The 19,183-nt window shown below is 32.0% G+C and overlaps 2 protein-coding genes across 2 annotated transcripts in view; both read right to left on the reverse strand.

Moving 5' to 3' along the window:
* The window catches only part of HELRODRAFT_165812 (hypothetical protein), a gene marked incomplete at both ends in the record, with an annotated part of 1,749 nt that extends 1,089 nt beyond the window's left edge, over positions 1 to 660 (reverse strand). Inside the window, 2 exons of the mRNA XM_009032305.1 lie at positions 177 to 284; positions 490 to 660. Of these exons, the coding sequence (XP_009030553.1) occupies positions 177 to 284; positions 490 to 660 (279 nt within the window). The remainder of the gene's footprint in view (positions 1 to 176; positions 285 to 489) is intronic.
* A 2,278-nt stretch (positions 661 to 2,938) lies between these two features.
* The window catches only part of HELRODRAFT_70180 (hypothetical protein), a gene marked incomplete at both ends in the record, with an annotated part of 21,916 nt that continues 5,671 nt past the window's right edge, over positions 2,939 to 19,183 (reverse strand). The window contains 6 exons of the mRNA XM_009031853.1: positions 2,939 to 3,083; positions 4,209 to 4,614; positions 5,409 to 5,642; positions 6,037 to 6,319; positions 11,688 to 11,825; positions 12,658 to 12,702. Of these exons, the coding sequence (XP_009030101.1) occupies positions 2,939 to 3,083; positions 4,209 to 4,614; positions 5,409 to 5,642; positions 6,037 to 6,319; positions 11,688 to 11,825; positions 12,658 to 12,702 (1,251 nt within the window). The remainder of the gene's footprint in view (positions 3,084 to 4,208; positions 4,615 to 5,408; positions 5,643 to 6,036; positions 6,320 to 11,687; positions 11,826 to 12,657; positions 12,703 to 19,183) is intronic.

Genomic DNA, 19,183 nt, shown 5'->3' on the forward strand with positions numbered 1-19,183 from the left:
GAATGTCTTATAAAGAAGTTAATTAATGCAAAATGGGCAAACAATTTCAATGAAATTTGCATATATAATATTATAAACTATATATATATATATATATCAATAAATATATAATAAAAAAATGTATCATTTATGTACGAATGGATGAAGTATGCAAATAAATGAAATGAATGACTAACTTGCATTGCATTGTTTAATGGTGTCCTTCCGAGATAATGAACGTACCGCTGTATTCTATTGTAATTGATGCGCGTTTTCGTGACGGACGACCAGCACGGTCCAATGCCCTTTTGAAGATGAGATTGACACTTCAGGTGATGCGTTTATATGTGATCATGTTTTTTTTATTTTTTTTTTTTATTTATCTGTTTTTATCTATTTCATTTTTATTAATTTATTTATTAATTTTTTTTTGTAACTTATCAACTTTTTTAGAATTTCGATTTTTTCAATTTCAAAAAGTTCAACAAACTCAGTAACGTAACGACTGACCGCTTTCATGTGTTTTTGTACCTGCCCTCGAATTATGTTTAATTTTTCAGCCCATGAAAGCTGTGCCTTGTTTGACGGAAAGTTACATTTTATATGATATTTCGGACATTTTATTCTATTCCTCACATCACAAGGGTCACGTTTTATTGACGCAGATGTCCTTGCATGCATATCAACTGATTGTGGTCTCCAAACTCAATGAGTGATACGTCGTCGTTCATTTGGATTCATCGTTTTTATTTCGTAATTTTTTTTCCTTTAAATGTTGTCAACGGTAGGTATCGCTTGTATATTTTAATCAGCTTTTCAAAAAGTTTTCAATGATTTCAAAGTGCCTCGCTTCATAGTAGCTCCTCCTCCTTATTTTTTGGTCGTTTGTATGTTTGTTTGTTTTGCCACTATTGTTGTGCTGACATTCTCGTATTGATATATATATATATATATATATATATATATATATATATATATATATAGTATATACATTAAATAGATTATGATGATAGGTTTTATATATATATATATGTATATATATATATATATATTTGCCTAAGAATATTTTTCATATTTAGGTATGTCTATGTAAACCTTTTTAATGGACGTTAATTTTTATTGTTTCGAAATAATGAGTGAAACGGAATATTATTGGATGAATTAAATTCAAGATGTTAATAGATTTAATTTAATGATCGTGTCGAGTTGTTCCTGGTTGAATTATTTATTTTGTACACGTTTTTGTTTTGCCGATTTTCATTTAAATTTATTTCATTTTATTTAATTAAATTAAATAGCAAACAATCATTCATTTGTCTGCTTTTTAATGCTGTTCATGTATGATGATATTGTTTGAAATGTCTCGACGTCACACCACTTTCTGTCCACAGACTTGCAGATAAACATTTGCCTAGTTCCAATATAATTTCAAATCGAATAAATATGATGAATGATGGATTTTTCTGATTCACTCACACGTAGACTCACATAAACACGCACACATACAGTCACACACGCACATTTACACATACGTACACACACACACACACACAGTCACACACAGGTTGAATATTTCGTCATACGCCATCTCACGACAAGCACACGATGACAGATTTCATTTATTGTTTAACTTTGATGTGCTATTTATGGTAATAAATCATGGATTTAAATTTCATTTTTTTATTTTATTATGTCTGACACGTTCTTTCAGAGATGACAGATTTCAGAAGCGGTCACAGATGCTAAACAATGTTATAAGTCAGTTGGTAAAAAGGATTATCGTAGTAAGAATAACGAAATCATTAGCAAAGTATATGATGCTGTCGGACATTTAGAGAATGTGTGGAAGTCTTTGCATATTGAAATCAACGAAAGTAGAGTTTTAAAGTTGAATAAAATTATATGTAATCTATATTCAAATTTTTAGTGTATTTTACATTTAATAATTATATTAATTTTTAATTTACTGCAACTCACAATTCATCTACGATTGGAGCGTCGTCTGTAGCCATCCATCATTATATGCGTTCAACATTTGCTGAACCTTATTCCGGCTCAGCACGTTTTTCTTAAATTATCTTCTATTCATCGGCTGTCGGTTCACTGACTTGACTACGCGTTTCTTCAAGAGTAGTGGTAGTCTATATTTAAAATATCCCGCCATGTGCGCTTGTTGGCCGTTCATCATCTTCATTATTTCCCTTTCCTGTCATCATTCATTCAACTGCGTCAACAGCAAACTGATCGATCGACCATATCAGCAACTAATTTTTCTCCGCTCCTATTCATATTCATTTTCATTCAAAGTTATTTCAATGCATTTGTTGCAAACATATTCCTCCGGACAGAATGCCAAAAGCCAGGTGTTTTCTGCACACCCGTTCAATTCACACGAATGCTAATGCAAAATATCGTTTAATATATTCAAGTGCTTCAACAAACACACTTAGGTATGAAAAATTCCGTGGCCAATTAAAAAAATGTGCAAGCAAATTATAAAATTCCGTATTTGTCTCTATCGCCAATGGATGACTTCGGCTTATTGAAATTTTTCGATAAACTAATTTTTTTTAAACGAATTATTGAAATTTTTATATGATATGTTTATAACTTTTTTTTTACAATTTTCAATAGAAAAGATATTTGAAGTTCACCATTAACATTAACACTTTTACCTCTGTTGATAAAATCATTGTAAAAACTGTAAAAAAGTTTCTTGAGTAAAATTTGTGCTAATACAATTCACAATTAGTTTCTTCAAATAACAATTCAATAAGAATCACATGGAGTCGTGTAGATTGACCTCATTACCTATGTACTTCGAACAATTCAATAAGAATCACATGGAGTCGTGTAGATTGACCTCATTACCTGTGTACTTCGAAGAATTCAATAAGAATCACATTGAGTCGTGTAGATTGACCTCATTACCTGTGTACTTCGAACAATTCAATAAGAATCACATGGAGTCGTGTAGATTGACCTCATTACCTGTGTACTTCGGGAACAGTAGTATCAAAAAGGAAGAGAATGCCATCAAACTAAAAAGTATCCAGAAGAAAAATCTATCGAGTACCCTCGCTAGCTCCCGCCATTCTTTGATGCTGTTTCGTTTTAAACTCGGTTTGCTCTCTTCATCTGACTGAACGTCTCTTTCGTTAACTGTTTCGTTATCACATTCGTCGGCAGAGCTGTTCTGGTGTTCATCTGTGACCTTGTTTCTTGGCTCGTCAAAACTTCCATTATTAGACTTGTCTTCACGTTTACCTTGAGGAATTGTTCGACATTTGTTCGTTGGATGCAATCTCCTCAGCAGCCTGCTTGAAATGTGGCGATCCAAACAGTCGAAACGCTGCAAGAGCTTTTCATTTTTATTGTTGAAACATTCAACGTTCAGTTGTTTCATGTCTGCCGCGTGGATGTTGTGCATGTTATACGTCGGTCGCTTCGTTAGGTTATCAGGCGAAATTTTATTATGTGAAAGATCTTTTTTACTTGTTTCCGAAGAAATGGTTTTTGTTGGGTTGGCACGGTTCGAGTGTAAATGAGCAGAACCTTCCTTGTTTTCACAGCTTCTTTTATCGATCAACACACTTTGATTCAATTCCAAAATTGATTGATTTATAGAGTTAGATTTAATTTTTCTTGATATTTTGCAGTTTGAAATCCTGTTGGGTTTAGACTTTTTGAAATTGACATTCATAGCAACTGCGTTTGTTTCATCTTCCAGAGTTAGGTTTGGGTTGATGCCTGCGTTCCACGTCGACCAAGGAAAATAATCAGAAGAAAACTTGAGCGAGTTTGTACCCTGTTTTGTTGTGCTACATGAAAATTCCCAGTTACCAAAATTATTCAAGTCTGACTGTTGGGGACTGCTGATGAAGTTTCCATCTGCATTATCCAACGAGTTGTTAGCTGTTCTACACTCTCTCTTCGCGGAGGAATAATTTTTAAAAGATGAGGACAAATTGCGGGCGGATAATTTTGATAATGGATCTATGAATGATGTCAAGTTGGTGCAGTCACTATGTTTCTTCCATATCACCTCGTTTTCATAATTTTGAGAATTTTGCGATGAAAAATTTGGGACTTGTTTATTCACTTTATTTCCGTTAAAATTTTTAATTAGATACTTACTAGAATTTATCAAATTTTTATTTTGGAAGTTCTCCGAATCATATTTTAAAAGATTAGATTCTGTTGAACATTCCTTCGCAGTTGATTTACACAAAGAAACACTCTCCAAGGGCATAGGTTGTTTGCTTTGAAATTTCATCTCTTCGTTAAGCAAATCTCGGCATGTTTTTCTGTTTCGAAATTTGCTCTCCATCAATTTGTTGTTCCTTTCAGAAGTGTTAATTTTTTTGTCGAAACCTTCAACTTCGTAATTTTTCGAATTATTTCTTGAAATTTTCAATCTTTTCTCTTGGGGTTTATATCGATTTGTCGTGTAGTAAGGCCAATCGCAATATGGTGTCTCGATGAAAACGAATTTAGCGATATAACTAAAGCAAATCTTTCCCAGCCAGTAAGGTACTCCGTAACCTCTGAGACCCCTGTGGTGCATGTTCAGTATGAGGACCGTCATGCAGATGGAGATGGTGCCAAGTGACATGGTCGACATCAGGTAGGTCACTGCAAGAATTAATTTATTTGTTTAATTGGTCATTTTTTAAAGTTTATTTCTGGGAATAATTAAATAAAAAAACATACAATAATAAATAAATAATTAATAAATATAACAAACAACTTTTTTTCATAAATACCAATTGCATTTCAAATTTTTAAAAAATTATTCTTGGTCACGAGTCTCTGATGAAAATATCATATTCGTTCATTATTAAGTGAAGATAAAAATCAATTTATGCCTTCCTATAACATTGTTTCGTGACAGTATTTCTACAGCAAGCCCCATCCCCATGCTAAATCAACGAATACAAATGCTAATAAGAAGAAAGCACTCGGTGAGTTTCCATAAACAAATCGCATGCTAAGTGGGTGTGCGTACGACGTCTGTAAATAAAAAAGGAAGTGTCTGGAGATGGTAGGGATGTGCATGTATGAAAAACTAATTTGCTCGCCAAAAAACTCAGTCTCGGGATTTTATTTTTATGAGATTCAAGCGTTTTTTTTTTTTTTTAAAATTGTTTTCGCGCGTTTGGGGACATAACTGTTGTTAAGGACGTTCCTTTTTATTAACCTAGTCTTGTTCAATAAATTTTTTTTACCAAAAATCATACAATACACATGCTTTAAAATTTTGAAAAATTTGAAGATATGAAAATTTAATTAATCTGAATGTGCTAATAATTATTTAAAATCTTATATTAGCATGCAAAAACGGGTCGCAGACGATATTTTTGAACGTGAAAAACAAAATTTGTTCCGGTTGGAACAATGTTGAAGTTGAAAAATGGCGGCGAACTAACCGATGAGAGGAATGGCCGATGATGTCCTCGGAATGTTATCAGCGATCATGAGCAGGAAGACAGTGAATGCCAGCAGGACTGAGATGCCCAAGGCTATCTTCTCTCCAGCTTCTGGAGGCAAACAGAAATCGATCATGATGAGAACGGAGAGCATGACGCACGGAAGGACAATGTTCATGATGTAGAACTTGTACCTTCTTTTTAAATGCAGCGTGAAAACAACGTGCGAATATCCTGGAGGAATTTTTATGTAACGCTGCAGTAAAGTTGGATGTGGTAACAAAAATTACTATCAGTAAAAAAATCACCATCATTCAGTCTTATATTATAAATCGGAACATTCTATTGACGCGAAACGTTCTATTATTTATTATGATAAAAGCATTTGGTAGAAGAGATTATTTACATTTGCAACAAAGTCTCTACAACAGTAACAACACAGTATTTGAATTTTCTTTCAAGGGTATGTATAGCTATCACTGAGCTTAACATTGAATTGAAATCTTATTTTTTCGATCTTTTAGGTGGTATTGAACAACTAAATTCAAAATTCCTAAAATAAAAATATTTTAAAATTTCATGGTTAGTGAAATTATATTATTAATGTTGAAAGCGAAGAACAATGAACCTAGCCAGTCGTCAAGTGATCCATCCAATTTGGTGATGTTCCAGTTTGCTTCCGTGTCGTAAACCTGCCACTCGCCATTCACTCGGAAGTTGTGCGAGGAGACGACGTTGGACGCGTTGGTGATGTTCATCCTGTTGCTGTAGTAGGAGTAGGCGCCGATGACCAGTGGGCAGTGCTGGGCGTCAAATGGGAAGAAGGCAATGTCGATGTCACACGTCGTCTTGAAGATGCCACCAGGCTCCCAGTGCAACTTGCCGTCGTACTGCAGCAGGATTCGAATCCGCTCAAAATCCGGCATCAACTCTTCTGCTCTGTTGGCATTTTTAGATTTGACAAAATATAAATATTTATTCAAACTTTGCTTTATAATTTTTACTGCTGCTACTTATGAAGAAGATAAGCAATCATACTTGTAATTCGAGAATCCGATGCTTATGTAAAGTTCATGTGAATAAGAAATAGCATTCTTATATAAATAGGTTTATGTTAAACTAATAAAAATAATCTTAATAAGTATTTGGATTAAAAAAAATAAAATTCAGATATTTTTAAAAGTTTTTATAGTTCGCAACTTTTCAAATGCCATCAATTTAACTGTTTGCTGGTTAATCTCATCTTTTAATTAAAGCCTACATAGAGATATTTACAAACACTAGCAAAGCCTTTAAAATGAGAATTCGAAAAAAACTCAGCGTATATCGTACAAGCATTTTAATGAAAATTTCAATCGTTAAATATCAAAATAAGTCGCTGTTCATAATCAGTCTTAAACTTTCAATTGTACACGAAATCAGCGAGTGCATTTTTTTACATTACAATTCAGCAATAAGTAAATACAACTAAAAAAAAGTCAAATCAAAAATATTCAATTTTGAAATGTTCATTATTAAATAACTAAGTAAGTTTTATGGACTATCTCACTATTACACTTTCGATGGGGAAGATTTCATCTATTGATACATCCAGTGACGGTTTAAGGTTTGATTATGTGCTTGGAGTTTTGGTTTACTTAAATTTTGTTGGGTGCGTATTTCTACTTTTGAAGTTTGAATGAATTTGCTATGCAAAAAATAAAAATTAGAAAAAAAATGTATTTATATATCACGCATATATATAATATTATATAGAATTCAACTCAGAACACTCATTACTTTTTAACAGTAAATTTTTTATAGTCAAGAAGAGAAGCTATGTTGAAATTGGTTGCCATGGGCAACTTAAATTTAAATATAAAAGTATTAGCTTCATACGTCTTGAGATTATTTTCAAGACTACCCTTAGTTTAAAAAATTTTGGTCTCCGAGAAATAAATAAATTGTCGCAATACCTAGCCCCTAGAAACAGCGTACCACGCATTATCTTAATGGTTAGAATTAAAAAATGTCAAACATTATGGACGAGACTTGAAATCTGAAACTGTACTTAGAATTAAAAACGAAGTTTAAACCAACAACATGTAGAATAAATAAATATTTAAAAAAATTATTTGTAAAGTTCATCATTTATTTTTGACAAAGGTTTGAATATTTATATGAAATTTTTACAATGGATTGATAGAACTAAGGGAAGCAATTAATTAACTAAGTTAATGAACAAATCAACCAAGCCAAAAGCTACGTCGTTGCACGTAAGCGACAGTGAAAAATTTATGAATTGTTGGCATTATTAAAAAGATTATAATATTTTACATATGTAAATATTTTTGTATAAGTTAAAGAGTGACCAATTTTGTTAACGGTTACTACTATTTAAACTTGGTAGACTGCTAGATGCACGCTGCAACCAACCCTCTACAATCATTGGTTTTATTTATTTTCAAAGTTTAAAAAAATCAAAAATAGAAATATGAACCTGGAAACTAAAAATGTAAATATAAAATTTTGTTTATCATTGAACAAAATCAAATAGAAAACGAAATTAAATAAAAAACGCAAAGTCATTAAACCGTCAAAAATTCCCCGCTGGCTGGCCGCCATGCATTAGCAGCAAGTCATCAACAATTATCTCTGTCTTCCAGATGGATTAGATTAATGGTGAAATCTCCGCACACGTATTTTTCCATAAAAGAGTCCTTACTTTTAATGTTATCTTGGACATGCATCCAGAGACAATATCAATCTTGTGAAATAAGCAAAAGTGCACTAATAACCGAACATTTATTAAAGTATTGTTCTTTCTTCAGATATTTTTTCTTATCTTTCATTACGACTGCAAACATGAGTGATAAGAAGTTGACAAAGACAACTTTTAAAAGCTGCTTCCAAACAAAATTCTATAAATTTATAAAATGTGTAATTTTAACATCATATATGGGGCAAACATTTTCTACAGTTTCCAACATTTTTTAAACATTTTAAATATTCAATTAAAATTATGATTTAAAACAAGATTGTTTAAATAGAAATTAATTCCAAAAAAATTGCAAAATCTTAAAAAAGGTTTAACGCTGAGAAAATTTATCTATAATCGAGCAGTCAGATGTAAGAAAGTACGTTGTCTTTCCTGTCTGTCAGCCCTATCTATCCCTTCAACGATCGCATCTGCCCGTGAAATGTAAATTGTCGTTGTCAAACAAAAATATTCACGTATGTAACTGCTGGACGTTTATTTCTTCACTGTAATATCTCTTATGAGGAAGAATAACGAGCACTTCAATTTAACTTCGTTTTCCTTATTTGATCACACAAATACATGTACACATACACGCCCACACACACACACACACACACACACACACACACACACACACACACACAAGCCCACACACACCCCACAAATACCACACACACACACACACACACACACACACCACACACACACGCATGTCCATTTTTTTAACATTCAAGACACGACAACAAGATGTAGCCAGCATAGGACCAATGGTAAAATGTGATTTCCCATGGCACTTAAATTGAATAGATTTTTGTCAAAAAAATATTTGTAAGGAGACGGAATTGTTCTCAGAAATGTTAAGGGTTTATCACGTCACATCAAATGTTAGCTACATTTTGTAAAACATGGCTCTAAATTTGATTGCCAACATGTTTTTTTTATAAATTGTATTTTTACCATCATTTCTACCATATTTAAATTTCTCAACTCGAAGTTCGTGAACATTTAAAAAATCAAATTTGTCAGGTAGCAATGTTAATAATTTATTTGAAATAGTAAAATTTAGTATTAATTTGCTGTGAGAGTCTTGTAATTCAAAATAACTTTCATAACTTTCATCCTTGCGTTGACATTCAGCAGCACCGAAACTTTTATTCAATTTAGAAAACATTACTTTTTAGCTTACAAAGACGAATTTTTCATATTTCTGAGTGACAATTTTTGCCAAAAAAAATTGTTTTTAATTTTCAGTGATAGCTGGAATAATGAACGATGCTTGCTTACTTGCTTCTTGACGGCTGGATGTAAAAATTTTACGATTCAGCTTATGGACGAAATATTGACATTACATTGTTGCCATTGAAATTATTGCAATAAAGACAGTCAAAACTTTTTTAATTACCAATGTATATTCATTGTCAAATTTTTGTTGTTTTTTTTTTACAAAAAGTTGGAAGCTAAACTAGGAAAAGCTGAAAATTTGCAGTTTTTTCGAAAAATCTTGGCAGTTTCTTTATAAATGTTTAATTATACATCGCTGACAAAAAAAAAAAACAGATTTTCCGTGCTGCGCAATGCGTGAAATATTAGAAGCGTGACTTTTTGATACATCATTTCGTGATGGTCTGCCTGGTGTTGTAATTAAGTGTCGTCTGTCGCGTAGGCCGTTGCAACAACACGTCGTTTATTTACTCGTAATCAACGAAGTTCACAACTATTGTTCCTCATTTGTATCTGCAACACGCACGTGCACTGCCACGCATCAACATCCTGTTGCCAGGTTGTCATCAACTGTTGCATCTGTCGTTGCGCGCGCTTTTTAAACTTTTTAAGAAAATTAAAGAAAAAATTCATGAAAATAATACTTTTGAAATTTTTATTAATATTAATAGCTTTTGAGAATGAACTAACTTTAAAAATAAATCTTTATTCAAATTGAATTGTGATGAAAGCAGACGAAGGCTTCAAAAATTTTGTCCCCATAGGTGTAGCGTTTGTTTGAGTACTAAAAAATAATTAACTTTTTTAATATATTTCAAAGAATTAATATTAATGAATGAATTAAATAAACGTGATCTGATCGTATAATGTTCAAGTTGCAACGAGTTTATCAGCTATTTCGTGGAAAAAGAAAAAAAACAGATTTAACCATAATCCAAATCTTTTGGTGGTGCCGAAGAAAAAAAATGAAATATTTTAAAAATTGTATGGTTAGGAGCCTGAAAGCTGGAACTTACCTTGTTTCATTTGAAATTGATAAATGTTTATACCAGTGTCGTACAGTTCAAAATATTTTAGGTGTAAAATTGAACTATTCTCAAATTGTTTTGTAATTTTTTTGCTTGCTTAACATTCCTTATTGATTTTATTTAGGCCATTTTATTTTGTTTGAAAGAAACAAAAAGTGAAAAATAGAGAAACTGGTTTTCCGGAATTGATCGCTGAGTGGATGGCAGTCATAATTTATTTGGGACATTCTCAACTGGCAGTCATAACATAACGAAGATCCAATCGAGATTGCACATTCGGCAAAAACACCATTCATTCACTCTTTCACTTTCATCTTGCCTTCATTACATATCTTCACTAGACTCAGATTGACGCTGCTCTGCTAGTTTTTTGCTTAGAATAAAATTGTTTTCATTCAAATTATGTAACAACTGATGTCATAACAATTGGATTTTTAAAAACATAAGTTACACTAAAAAACATGCAAAACGATAATAAGCAAAGAAGGATGTTTCGTAAAATATTAGCGATTGGAAAATGATTTATTATTGAGAATAATTGTTTGGTGATTATTTTCAATAATTTTCTTAATAACTTGAATAAGAGATAAAAATCAGTTGGACTGTTAAGTTAGCTGATAACTGATAACTATCTATTATAGTAAACCTTCTTACCTCGACTTTAGCATAAATATTACAGTTTGTTGAATTTATTTCTAAATGTTTCCAGCATATCTTGAATTGTAAAAATAAATTTGAAATAAAAAATTCAAGTAATAAAAAAAAAGACTTTTTTAAATTTGTTTATCTGCAATAAAGACATAATAACAAAACAGTGAAAATACTTTTTAGAGATAAACTCTATTTTCAACAATATGCATTCTTTTCTACGAAATACTTTCCTACTTGGAAGAATTCCACAAAAATTTATGTTAAATTTCCCAATGCGCACAGCTTGACAAGATTAAAAAAGAACAATGTAGACACGTAACGATTAACCCAAAAACTGAACAAACACCCTTCCTTATGCAACCACACATTAACGCGAACACTCACGCATCAGTGTGTACATCTTCCCAGTTCGCACAAACAAAACCTATCTATCTGGATATCAAGACTTATACATAAACACGAATTATTACAAACACTGTCTGGCTAGATTGAATATCCAGACGAGTGCATATTTCACGTTTCAACGCAAACGCATGTCTTCCAATAATCACTTTTTCTCATGTTATTAAACCTCACACAAACATTCCCACACGCACACACACCACACACACACACACACACACACACACGCACACACACACACACATGACTAAACATTTGCACTGACCCGTTCATTACAGCCAATTCTGGTAACCAAATTTTGTCAGCTTTGATGATGATCTCGCTTAGATTTCCGAATAATTGCGGGTCCCATGTTAGTCTTTCATCGTACCATTCCTGGTCGAGGGATGGAGGGATGGATGGTTAAATAGATGGATAGATGGGTAGGTGAATGAATGAAGATTTGATAGATGAATGAATGGAATGGACAAATAAACAAATAAATGGATGGATAGATAGTAAATGCATGGCTGAATGAATGAGTGCATGAATGGCCGGATAGGTGGATGAATTTATGAATGATTACATTGAAAATTAAACATAAGATTTATAAACTGTTAACCAATATTGAAACAAATGGATGGATGAATGGATGGATAGTTTGCCAGTAACTAAACTAATAAAATTTTAAAACGTTGATGAATTAAAAACACACGTTTTAATAAATTGATGATCTGTTAATTAATTAATTAATTTAAAAAAATTTCAAATATATGCCAACAACTTTTTATTTAAGACAGCAATTCAACAGTGTATAAATGACGGAAAGCTTGTTGAAAAATTAAATCATTAAAGATTAAAAAATGAAATTTTTTATGATTATACGAGCAATTAAGTGAACTAGAGAATTGATAATATTTCATCGAAGATATTTTCTTTTTGAAGTAAAATATTTTCAATCATAGTTGAAAAAAAATTTTTCTTCGCAGAGACATGCCCACAGTTTTGCAAACCAGCCAGCGAAGGTGATTGCACGTTAAGTTTATTTTTTGTCGGATCATGTATTACACACCTTGCTCAAAATTTGATTTATATTTGAAACGATTTCATTTAAAAAACGATTTTTTGAATAGTTTCAAATGTATCAAATATAAAAAAAAGAGTTATTTTAAACTCAGTAGCAACGTTATTAAAACATGATGATGCAAGCAAAAAACAGACAACTGACCGCTATGACCAGACCTGTTGTGGTCAGAACTTGGCTTCTTTCGTCCTGAAAATATGTGGAAATTTATTTATTTGTAGATGTTTTTGATTTGGTTTAATTTTTATTTTGTGAGTGAATATTATTAGTATGAATGCATTTATTTTGGGAACAGTTTATTTGACTGTAAAATATTTGACGTAAAATATTTGTAGTTATGAGTGAATGTGTCGGGTGTTTTTTGTGTTGTTGTGTTATGATGGGCACGGCTGGTTGGCAATATTTTTGTATTAACAGCGTCATCATTAATCTCACAAGATACCAGGCTACAATCATCAACCACATCATCATCGTAACATCATCAACAACATCATTCACTCATCATCGTTACTATTATTATCATCATTGTTGTGTGCCATCATAGTCGTTCGTCAGTGTCATCAAAGTAGTCGTCGAAATTACAAACAGTATTATAGTTGAAATTGTATTTTTCATTTTGTAATTATGTGAGTCTGCGAAGTGCACAAATTGATTTTCAGAGCCTGAACAAACGAACCAGGTTTTAACAATCATGAATGATTAGTGAAACAATAATTTTGGTAGAATATAATTAATTAGCTCATTAATTTCTTTATTTAAATCTTTATTTATAAATAATCCAACTCAACTTGACAAAAAAAATCCTAACACAAAAAATTTTTTTAAATGTGGATAAGCAATTTCACAAATATTGCAAAAAGTTGTCAGTCTGTAGGAAGGATCGCCGCAACTTTAGCCGGTCAACAAAAAAAAATCTAAAAAGTTAAACTAATTTAAAATTTTTAATTTGTTTGATGTATGTTTAGGAATGTTAAAGTTTATGATGGCTGTTTGACGAATGGATGGATGAAGATGGATGGACAAATGGATAGATGGATGAATGAATAGATAGATGGGTAAATGAATAGATGGATAAATGGATAGATGGATGGGCAAATGGATAGATGGGCAAATAGATAGATAGATGGATGAAAGGATAGATAGATGGGCAAATGAATAGATGGATAAATAGATAGATAGATGGGCAAATGGATAGATAGATAGATGGGCAAATGTTGAAGGTCGGAGAATGATTGAAAAGTGAGCGCACCCATGAAAAAATAAAAACTCTCCATATTAAGGAAGTCTGACGACATGTGCTCCTGACGGCGGGAATCACTTCCTACTTGAGTGATTGACGAAGCTGGCTTTGTTATTAATATTATTGTTGTTATTGTTGTTGTTGTTGATGTTTTTGATGTTGTTGTTGTTATTGTTGTTGTTGTTGATGTTTTGCAATTAACCCACACAAAATAAATTTAATAAAACTATGTAATATAAATAAATAGATAAATATATATATTCATATATATATATGTATATATATATAATTGCATGTAAAAACATATTTGTGCATATAAAGTCATATTTTTTGCGTCTAACTCTATTAAAAGTCAATGTCTACACTGCATTCCATGCTTGGAGTTAATTGCATGCTATCGACTTGTAAAAGTGATCGAATGTTAAAAACTCAAAATAATTTGCAATGGGGTCACGTGAAAAAATAATTTAAAAAACATGCAGTAAAATGATTTTAAAAACTAAGTTGTGATAGAAACTTATTTAAATAATTTGATGTTTTATATCAAAATATGGAGGGAAATTGAAAAAAACACAAATTTTTGAAGAGCTGATATGATTTGTTTGCATGCACTTTTTATGAAGTAGCACACAAACGAACGAACGAACAAACAATGAGAGGTTGTGTGCGTGTTCCGACTTGCACCCACAGATTCCCTTCATGTTGTTTGCTCATGCGATTGTTAATTGAACTATTATTTCCCGGGTACGTCACGCCATACATTCCTAACACCTATGACGTCAAACGAAAATATGCTTGAAACTTTTTTTTAATAAATTTAAATGAATTTTTTTTTAAATTTTCAGTTGTGTATTCGAAACTTTTTTCAAATTCGGATCATGTTCATTATTCATTGAATCGTTCAGTCTCAGACATTGATAAATGACTTGAATTTCATAGGAACCTACTTCGCAGCAAGCAAGCACCAGGAGTAAGCAAAATAACAACACAACACCGCACCAATATATCAACACAAAAGACATTAACAACCCAGCAACACAGTAACACATCGACTTGTTAACAACAACAACAACACAACAACAATTACAACAACAACAACAAACAACCATACAAACAACAACAGCAGCAACAACAACAACGAAATATCAAAAGGTTTAACAAAAAAAGACATAACAACTTCACATCAAATGAATAAATGCTGCCCTAAATGCCGCATTACAACATCACACACAACACAAACTTGAGCAACAACACATAAACAAGAAGATGTGGAAAAACAACAATAAAAAAACAACGACATAAACATGATAAAAAACAATGAATTAAAAACTACAACATAAACAACGACAACATAAACAAAACCATAAACAACTTCAACAAAATAAACAACTAAAATACGACCATCAACAAAACATAAATAACAACAACATAAACAACAACGTAAATATCATCGCGAAAGTCACAGCAGACGCGTGACACGAGCAATCCTTCATAACGGTTCCTAGATAGAGCATCCTATTTTTATTGCCAAGCGCACACACACACACACACACACACATACACACACACACACAGACACACACACACACACATGGCAGACGGCACAAAAAAATGTAAAATATTTTGCCAAAGACATGACGGATAGATGCTCAGAAACGCTATCACTGGTATATCTATGATATATCTGTCTTACAACCATATGCCCTAGTGAAAATCTTGTTTAATTAAAAACGTGTAACTCAACAATTTTTTTACTCTATTTAACATTTTTAAAATCACTTTTGGAATCGTCATGTAAAAATTTGCACATCTGATGTTTTAATAATGATATTCAATTCTTCTTTGCTGCTCTTTGTTGACATTATCATCAATCTTTTTGTCAATTTATTATTATATTTTATAGAAATCATTATAAATGAATGACGCATCGATGAAAACAATTTTCATCCATAAATAATTTTTTTAACGATGAACATGAGCCGACTACAAAAGTATCCAAGTGTCTTATCATCAGGCAAAAAACGACACTCACCTCATTTTGTTGGTCTACAATTTTTATCTGCTTCCTGACGAATGGATGAAGAACACCCAGCAATCAAAAAAACAACATTGATCCCGGATTCGAATAACTACATATTTATATACAGAGCGATTAATTAATACGAATTTATCTGTTTAACGTACATAACTATAAAAAGAAACTGAGAAATTATCGAGAATTTATATTTTAAACGCCATTTAAACATGACTCCAAAATAATGTTTACATTTCTATAAATAAATATTTTGTATGTACAATTGCCAGCTCTTATTTCGATTAATTCAGCTTTTTCAGGTGTTTTTAAAAAGTTTTTTTGCCCTCTAACAATTGAAATAAAAATCTAGCAAAACTCCCACTAAAACAAAAATGTTAATGTTCAAATTTCGTTATTGAAGATTTAAAAACTTTTAACACAAAACTTTTTACTGATATTTTGGAGTTAGAAGATATCGTTAAAGATAACTGATAACTGCACTCACAGTTCATGCTGAAGTTAAAAGCTAGGTAAACTTTGAAGAAAAAAAACCGAAACAGAATTACTATGTCTAATAATTCGTTACAATTAAGGAGTTGCCGGGCCATCTGTGTGTGTTACACATATATATGAGAAAAGAAATTACAAAAAGGGACCATTCATATATTTCCCACCCATGCTTCAATTATACTCTGACGTATTTAGCCCATGCAAGTTCTATATATGCATGAGTTAGGATTTATTCACAGATGAGTAATTTTTAATTAATGTGTATTTTTTTTTATAGACCAAGACATGATCGGCACCACACACACACACACACACACACACACACACACACACACACACACACACACACACACACACACACACACACACACACACAAATAGGTGCATAGACATTCACATATGTTGAAGCAATAAAGCGCATATTTTCATAAATGCCCATCAATCCGACCTAACGTAGTTCAGAGACTAATAGAAAACTGTCAGAATTTGATGAGCGTAATAACATTGCAAAAATATCAATAAAACAGCATCCGTGTTACATTAACATGACAGCAACGCTAGAAGAAACCAACAACATCACAACATCAATAGCATTAAGAACAACTCCTCAATCAATCTATTCGTCGCAACGATACTTACAACGACAAACAACTACAGCAACGCATCGACACAAGCGTACCATCCACGTATTGGGTTTAATCAAACGTCAATGTCATCGTCACCACAACACTAACATCATAATCACAAAAATCATTAACAACTCAATGTCATAATAACGACTACAACAACAACATCAACATTATTATAACAACAACATTAACATTACCTCAACTACAACAACATCATCATCACATCGACAACACTAACATCATCACGTCAACAGCATTAATGTCATCACATCAACAACACTAACATCATCACGTCAACAATACTAACATCACCAACGCATGCGTCATACATAGAACTTATAAATACATAAACATAAAATAACAACACAGAAACCGAGCGGAAAATATTTTACAATTAAAAAAATTCTCGAATATTCCCCAATGGCGAGTCCTGATTTTGGCACTGTGTCCAAAATTTTGCCGTGATGGAAGGGTTTTCAAAACTCTAAAGTGACGACTTCTTTTATTAGCTAATTCCAGTTTTTCAAAATTTTAAGTTGATAACCTTTTTTTTTCACAGAGAATGTTCTATATTTTCTATTTTCTTTTTTATGGTCTAGTGGAGAGTGTATGTCTCACTCACCCCACTCCACACTCTGGATCTTCCACTGATAAACCTACCTAAGTTTAATTTATTCAGTTGTTATTTTTTTTGGTAATTCGAAGTTTTGCATGCCCTCTCATATAACCTTTTTTCAATCCGAGAGAGAGAGAGAGAGAGAGAGAGAGAGAGAGAGAGAGAGAGAGAGAAAGTTCACGCACGCTTTCCAGATGTGGTTGATTAAAAAACATATCAATACTTCAATCAACTCGGTCTGAAATTCTAAATAAAATTTCAATAAACATGGAAGCAGATTTGCCAATATGGATAAGTTTTTGAGGACATTAACACGAAATGATGGAAGGTTGATGACGAATGTGACGAGTTGATGTGACGAGTTAATGTCATGAGTTGTGAATGTGATGTAATAGGATGATGTGACCCCAGTGATGGATCAATGATTATTTTAATTTGAAAATAAGCAGACGTTTATTAAAATAGCACTGCGATAAAGATGAAGAGACTAAATAGAAGTTGTTGATATAAACCTCGAAAAAAAGGGTCATTGTACTTTTCTTAATGTATTTTTTTAAATTTTTATTAAACGTTTACATTTCTGTTTTTGAATCGTTTGGCAACACATCAGCAGCATTTTCAACATTAACACCATCACATCAGGAACAAAATTTAAAAATTGTGCAAACACACTGTCCTAACATTCGTATCATAGCCATCAACCACCAACATCTCATAACGTAATACAATGATCAACCTTTCAGTCAGCAGCAATATTTGAAATGGACGAATGGACAATGACGTTTGATGGGATGTTCCAGATGCATTTGAGAGTTCAGGTCAACTAAGTTGTTAATAAAAAGAAAAAGACACAGCGAAAATATTGATGATGATCATTTGTCAGCTTCATATAACGGTTAGCAATCTTCAGGATATTTATTGTTTGTTTAAAAATAAGCATTGTGCCGCTTCATAGCCCAAGATATCTTTGAAAAAAAATAAAAACATTTTTATGAAGTCTATTTGATATTTAAAAGCTAAAAGTTAATTTAAATTTGAAGAAAAAGTGAAAGTAGAAATAAATAGATTTGTTTATTTTTAAAAATTAAATTAAAAATATAAGTACCCTGAAAATAAATTAATTGCTTTAAAATTTTGCAAGAAAAAGTTAGGACGAGATATTAAAATGTATATTTCGATTGCAAAAACAATTAAAGGAAATTAATTAAATTGTATAAAAATAGATTAAAATTGATCATTTGCAAATAAATTAGAAATATTAATGTGCTTCAAAAATAAGAAAATTGTAGAAACACAAGTTATAAATATACCCTAGGCAAAAGTACCTCACAAACAAACACACCCCATGAAAAAACACACCAATGAACAAACACACTCCACAAAACCACACCCATGAACAAACACACTCCGCAAAACCACACTCCTTGAATAAACACACTCCACAAAACCACACTCCATGAACCAACACACTCTACAAAACCACATTCCATGAATAAACTCTTTCCACATGCAAACACATCCTTAGTAAAAACACCCCACGAACAAACCTACTTGGTAAACAAACGAACTCCATGGACATACACACCGTAAGAACAAACAAACTCTATGAACAAACACATCCCGTGAACGAACACGCTTCATGAACTAACACACCACATGAG

The sequence above is a fragment of the Helobdella robusta genome (genome assembly GCF_000326865.2).
Source record: "Helobdella robusta unplaced genomic scaffold HELROscaffold_8, whole genome shotgun sequence".
Taxonomy (NCBI): domain Eukaryota; kingdom Metazoa; phylum Annelida; class Clitellata; order Rhynchobdellida; family Glossiphoniidae; genus Helobdella; species Helobdella robusta.